At 30.8% G+C, this 6,749-nt stretch overlaps 1 protein-coding gene across 1 annotated transcript; it reads right to left on the bottom strand.

Moving 5' to 3' along the window:
- Positions 1 to 607: 607 nt before the first annotated feature.
- LOC111691681 lies at positions 608 to 2,579 on the bottom strand. Its single transcript, XM_023454888.1, has 2 exons — positions 2,337 to 2,579; positions 608 to 1,291 (listed from the first exon to the last, which is right to left on the bottom strand). Exons 1-2 carry the CDS (start codon positions 2,577 to 2,579, stop codon positions 608 to 610), a joined length of 927 nt encoding a protein of 308 aa, XP_023310656.1.
- Positions 2,580 to 6,749: the final 4,170 nt, after the last annotated feature.

The raw sequence follows: 6,749 nt of genomic DNA, 5'->3' as shown, positions 1-6,749 counted from the left end.
ATGGAACAACAATGCTAGAGCGGTACACACGATGCTGGAAATTTTAAGCCAAAGCCAGTATCTTTGTTGGTTACCGTGGAGAAAAATGAACAACTTACGCAAAAGAAACTCAATTATTAGACTGAAACATTTACTTGGGAAATTGTGTCAAGTTGCATTGGATCAATTATTAGAAGAGTTCCTAGAAAAACGTATTTGGACAAGACCATGGATTTTAAAAAGGAATGAACGTGGAGCCTCTGCATTGCTTTTAGAAGAACTTCGTTGTGAAGATCTAGGTGAATACAAGAGTGTTCTGCGAATGTCGCCAGCTATTTTTGATGTTCTGTTGTGTCTTGTGACAAGCAAAATACAACGAATGCATACTACAATGAGAGAGGCTTTACCAGCAAGATTAAAATTGGAGATCACTTTAGATTTTCTTTCTTCTGGTATCAGTTACAGGAGACTCAGTCACTTTTATCGTGTTTCGAGGTCTTCCATATCTAAATTTATACCAGAAGTATGTGTCGAAATCTACAAGGCATTGAAAGACAATATTAAGGTTTGTATTAACTTTATATATTTTTTTATTATTATGAAAAATAATATCTAATCCTAACTTAAATTATCCATCGCGAAATGCTGTAACAATAATATTCCCATCATTATTCTCATTACGTAAAGAATCAAAATTGATTTCATTTTCATTCTGTTGGTGAGAATTTTTTTGATATTCGATTGTTGAGCAAATCGAGTCATTTGATGGAAGTGGCACTGGTACAGTATAAATTGTCGTGGTTGAGTCTGAAGCTGAAGAGTTGTCACAAAGTGTCTGGAATGAAAATGTTGTATTTCCATTATTCAAATCTTGCAATCGACCACGAGATAATGTAGCATTAATTTCATCCCGAGCCAAAATAGCCTGTCTAATAGATAATTGTTTCAGTTGACTTGCTACAAATTTTCCAAATATGTCATGCTCATTTTCCTCTGGTATGTTATGTATTATATTATGCTCATCAGGAATACTTTTTAAATCTTCCTTGATCGATCTTATTTCTTTAACCAATGACGTCACTTGCGCAAATCTTTTTCTTTTAGGAGTTGGTGCTGCTGACACTTCCGACGTTTTGTGTTTCGTTATATTAGACGATGTACTGCTAGATGTGGAGGGCCGTGCCAACAAATTTTCTGAATCCGCAACATCTTCACTGTTATCAATATTGACATCAATATTGTCTTCACTATTTTCAATATCGGTTCCTCTGTTGTCTGGCTCTTCGTCTATTGTTTCTGATTCTTGACTGTCCTAAAACTTTTTAAAATACAATGGCTACCTAGATACTTACAATATTACAAATATATTTTTTTACAGATTCCAAGTAATATTGAAGAATGGGCGGAAATAGAAAATGGATTTAAAAACAGATGGAACTTTCCATTATGCTACGGTGCCATTGATGGAAAACATATTCAAATTATTGCTCCTGACAACAGTGGCAGTATATATTTTAATTATAAAAAAGTATACAGTATTGTTCTTATGGCAATAGTAGATGACGACAATTGCTTTCGATATATTGATGTCGGCGCGTGTGGAATGGCATCAGATGGAAGTGTATTTAGAAATTGCTCCATATATAATCAATTAGAGAATAATCTCTTACCAAATGGTGGAGTGATTGTTGCGGATGCTGCATTTCCGTTAAAATCATACATCATGAAACCTTACCCAGGTGACAATTTAACACTGGCACAGAAAATTTTCAATTATCGATTATCCAGAGCCAGGCGCATAGTAGAGAATGCTTTTGGAATATTAGTAAGCCGATTTCGAATATTTCAAAAACCTATTGCAACCCAAGTGGATACAGTGGATAAAATTGTATTAGCAGCATGTGCTTTACATAATTGGTTACGAAAAGAAAAACGAAACACGTATCTAACCAGCAGTGATGTCGACAGGGAAGATATTGAAGCAGGAACCACTACTCTTGGTTCTTGGAGAATCGAAACTACAGCCTTAGAAAGTTTATGTCGACAAGGAAGTAACCATCCCTCGATTTCAGCAGTCCAGAAAAGGGAAACTTTTAAAAACTATTTTATTAACGAAGGTGCAGTGCCTTGGCAATCAGCAATGATTCATTGAATCATTGAAAGTAATCTAAATTCAGTTTGAAAAAGAAAGAGAGTAGGTAATAAATTATTAGAGAAGTCCAATTTAAAACGTCAATAACTAACAGTAAGTTAAAGGTTTTCCTTATTAAATCAGGTTTTTTATTCTCTCTTTTTTTCAAACAAACTGTACTTAAAATATATTAATGCTAATTAATAAATTGATGAATGTAACTTACCGTTGTTTTTCTTTTCATTGGCACGTTTTTTATAAAACTGTGCATTTCCTCGAACCAATTCATTTTAGGCTTATATTCATCTTTAGCTCCTGCTCCAGACCTGGTCGATTTCTCAATTTTTGACAATTCTTGGCAATAAGTGGCTCTTAAATTTTTTATTTTATTTTTTATATCTTTTATATTCATTTTTATACCTATTTGCATTAATTCTGTACAAATTCTTTGTAACGACGAATCACGCATCTGTTTGTCTCTGTAACAGGGAATAGTGGCATTCCAGAGACATTCTTCATTACGATATAATTGACCGAATTTTAAATTAACTTCATTATTTAATTTAGGCATTTCTGAATCGTGTACATATGTAGATAATACAAAACGTTTTCACCATATACTAGCCGATCATGTACTATCTTCGTCGTCCACACGAAGCCAATACGCAAAGCCAGGGCAGTAAACTCGGTGGTGGGAGACGCTACTAGCGCAAAAAGTAGAACCCCATCCTATTGAAACTATCCTGGCTTAGATGCTAGCTTACTCGCTTCCTCACTAGCTTACTAGCTTAAAAACTAAGTTAGTTCTGTTTACATGGAGCTAGAGTTGCTAGCTTGCTAGCTTACTAGCACTAGCTTGCTATCCTNAAAATATTTACAATAGAACAAAACAAACCAAGACAATGCACTGTCTATTCTTTCTGAGGTCGTTGGGTTTCTCAATATTACCATGACACATTAAAGCCTTTAAATAGTAGTTTGGAACAGTAATTTTATTTCCTCCGTGTTGGCAACTAAATTTCGGTAAAATTAAAAATTATTAAACTAATAAGATCAAGATTACATTAAAACACAACATTCTGTTACAACAGCTGTGATTGGAGTAAATGTTCAAGAGATTCTATTCAACCAAATCAGCGGTCGCATTATCTCGAGCGTAGGCGTAACGGTTTGTTACTGTTCATTGTAAACGACTCATTAATATTGATGACGCTACGCTTTAGGGATTTTTCCTAATCTAGTTACATAGTTTATAGTTCTGTTTATCTCATCAGTTTGCAAACTAATCACAAAATTGCGGAAAATTAATTGACTACAATTAAAAAAATCACAAATATTTCATAAAATATTTCAAAAATGGTAGACTACATAAGGTATGAAATATGAAAGTTTATTAAGTTTACTGGGAGGTAAAATAATTTTTATAACAGGCTACACTTTTGAAAAAATATTTTAGTGCTATTCTATTTTATACTTTTACAAAGAAAATAAATAAAAGTAGAACCTTCACAAATAAATGCAATCTCATACCAGAGTGAGGTAATTTTTTTAGACTCTCCCGGTATATCAAAAAATGACCCTGTAGATCTAAATACATATTGTATCACTCGTATGTCAGAAAAGATTCAATATAAATATTGTTAGAAGTTTAACGGTTTTCAATGAATCTTGTCGTTACGCTTTTAATATTCCAATGTTTTCAAAATTGTAATAGATATTTCTTCTGTGATACGAATTTCTACAAAAATTAAATTATTTAATCTTCGGTAATCCAAATAAGTTTTTGTGTAAGTTGTTGTTTGATTTACATAGAAGGATAAATAATAATATTTTATAAACAAATTTTTATAAATGTTTTGCATATTCAAGGATAAGTTGCAAATACTAATTATATAATCCTAGATATGTATTGTTTATGATATTAATCGCTAATAACTTTTTAATATGCTCAAATATTGCTAATAAAAATACATTTTATTTCTAAAATGAGAGTAGATTAGTTAATTTTAATTGATTTTATGTTTAATATTTGTCATTTGTTTACAATTTTTATACATAATTTGTATGTAAAAAATATAATCTCCAATAAAGAAATATAGAGTTGTTTTCTCTTTTCTTTCATGCAATTCTATGTCATTTGTATTTTTACTCAATATTTAGCAAGTTTAAAGCAAATTGAAGCGGTTTTTGCGCAGAATTGAATTACCTTCAAACAATTCAGTCAACATGCTGAAAAACATAAGTGCCATAAAATAGGATGACTAGGTGTGTCAGTGATGCATGAAAGAAATTGTTAGTTAGGTTGCTTTTATTGCGCCTTATATGTGTCCCTACATTACATTATCATTTTTTATTTCCTAACTTATAAGCATAGTTTTACTGCCATTACCCATTTCAATTTAGTTTCTTTTTGTATACAGGGTGTAAATAAATAAGTGCGAAAAAATTCAACACTGCTAAAAAATAAGGTGGGTCTTTTATATAAAAAAATCTCATTTGAACATCTCGTGTGAAGATACAACTGCTGCCAAAAAAAAATTAGTTTTTAATATGTTTCTGAAACTTTTTCTGATATCGAGAAGAGAACAATTTGTCGATTTTTCCCTACGATTCTGAGTGGCAGAAAAAGCCATTCCTAAGATTTGTTTCATACGTAACCTTTTTTCTTATTAATATCTTATCATTTAAAATATCCTAAATTATTCTAAAAAAAGTTCTCTTGAAATTTTTTCGTAAAATAAACGATTTCTGAGCAAAAAATTTATTTAAAATCATTACACAGCATGACTGGCAAATGGTAGAAATTACATCGAATTGTAATTTATCTAGTAGGCGGCTATCACACTGACGTTTTGTATTGGCAACATACCTAATTGTTCTAATTAATGCAATAATTTTATTAAATATATGAAGAAACAAACATTCAACATTTAATTTCTATTAGTTTCTAATAATTTATAATAGTTTGCTTTGTCATATATTTAATAAAATTATTGAATTATAACAATTAAGTTGCTATTACAAAATATCAAAGTGACAGTCGCCTACTAGAAAATTACAGTTCGATAAAATTTCTACCCCAGTCATGCCCTGTAATTGATTTTAAATAATATTTTTACTCCGAAACCGTTAATTTTACAAAACAAATTACAATAATTTAGAATGAATGAGGCTATCTAAAAAAACTTCTCGATAGCGGAAAACGTCTACTTAGTTTCATGTCTGTTACTTTTTTCGATATTTCAGAAAAAAATTAAAAACTACTTTTTTCTTTAAAGGTTGTAAATCGATGTTTAAATAAGATTTTTTTTATATGAAATATCCACCTTACTTTTCGACAGGGAATCTCCCCCTGAATTTTGTCGCACTTATTTATTTACACCCTGTATAACACAATATTAATTCACATCAGTCTAGATTTGCATAATAAGTAAATACTTGAAAATACATTGAAAATCGTTTAAAATTGTATGGCACTTTCCGTCGAATTGTTTGAAAGTATTTTTTATTCATATTAGTATTTAGAACAAATATAATTTACTGTACAAGTATTCTTGATGTTTACGAACTGTAAATACCTAATTATTATCACTTTTTTTTTCATTTATGTTTTTAAATGTGGTAATAAACAAACGAGAGTAAAAAAATGTAAACGGTCTGAAATCCACTTCACTCGGTATGCGCTCCATAATAATATTATCCTTAAGTGACATATAATTTTATTTTAATGGTAATTGCATCCAAACAAGAACGTCACTGACTGATTCTTTCGGTAGCGACCATATGTTCGAAGTCTCTTTACTTACGTTGAATACTAAAGATACGCCGTCGATGAAAAAAAAACTTACTGAGCGTATTTACAATTCAACGGTTGTGTTTTATATGCAGCGCCAAATATACTTTTCATGTACACGACAGGTATAATAAAAGTTTATGCCAGTCAATAGTTTTTAGGGACGGTCGTTTTAATTGATAGTGAACCGAATACTAATTTGAGTAATTACTTATTTTAATATCCGGTTTTTCTTACCGTGACGAGAAGCGCTCGCGCAGTGGTCATTACTTTCAAATTAATGTCCTTCTGTGTTTATAGTGAAGAATAAATTAACGGTTTTAGATCAAATGAAAATAAAATGCAATGGGAGAAATATTATTTATATAGTGTGTTCGAAATTAATGGGACACAGAGCAAGAGTAGATTCCTTACATCAAAATAATGCGATTAAGCCAAACTTACCTTGGTCCATTTGTGGCTAATAAAAAAGTTACAGGGCGTTAAAGTTGAAATTTTGAATTCGAAATTCTTAAAATTCTTAGAAAGTTTTCAAAAGATTCTTTTGAAAATTTGGATTAGGGGGTTTTCTGGGACGAGAAAAACGAATCCGTACTTAATTTTGCTGTAGACGCTAGAGGGCGCTACGAAATGTACTCTTGGTTGATAAAAACTGGTTATAACTTTTTTATCAGTGTGTGTACGAAAGTTTTAATAGAAAAATATTGTTCTCCTATCTATTTTTCACAAATAAGGGATACTTGTTTTATGTCGATAAATTTAACCGTTTTCGATTTATTTCTTGTTTTTCTATTGGATGCAATAAAATAAAATAAAATAAAAGTTTGTAGTTACTTACGTAAAAAA

Source organism: Anoplophora glabripennis, unplaced genomic scaffold (genome assembly GCF_000390285.2).
Source record: "Anoplophora glabripennis isolate ALB-LARVAE unplaced genomic scaffold, Agla_2.0 scaffold83, whole genome shotgun sequence".
NCBI classification, from domain to species: Eukaryota; Metazoa; Arthropoda; class Insecta; order Coleoptera; family Cerambycidae; genus Anoplophora; species Anoplophora glabripennis.
The sequence above is the reverse complement of the archived record's forward strand: the minus strand, read 5'-3'. Positions and strand labels throughout refer to the sequence as shown.

Excerpts from the sequence above, each read along its gene's own strand:
- LOC111691681 (XM_023454888.1), bottom strand. The coding sequence starts at position 2,579 with ATGCGTGATTCGTCGTTACAAAGAATTTGTACAGAATTAATGCAAATA. Across the intron at positions 1,292-2,336 it reads CAATGAAAAGAAAAACAACG|GACAGTCAAGAATCAGAAAC; the intron begins GTAAGTTACATT and ends AAAAAGTTTTAG.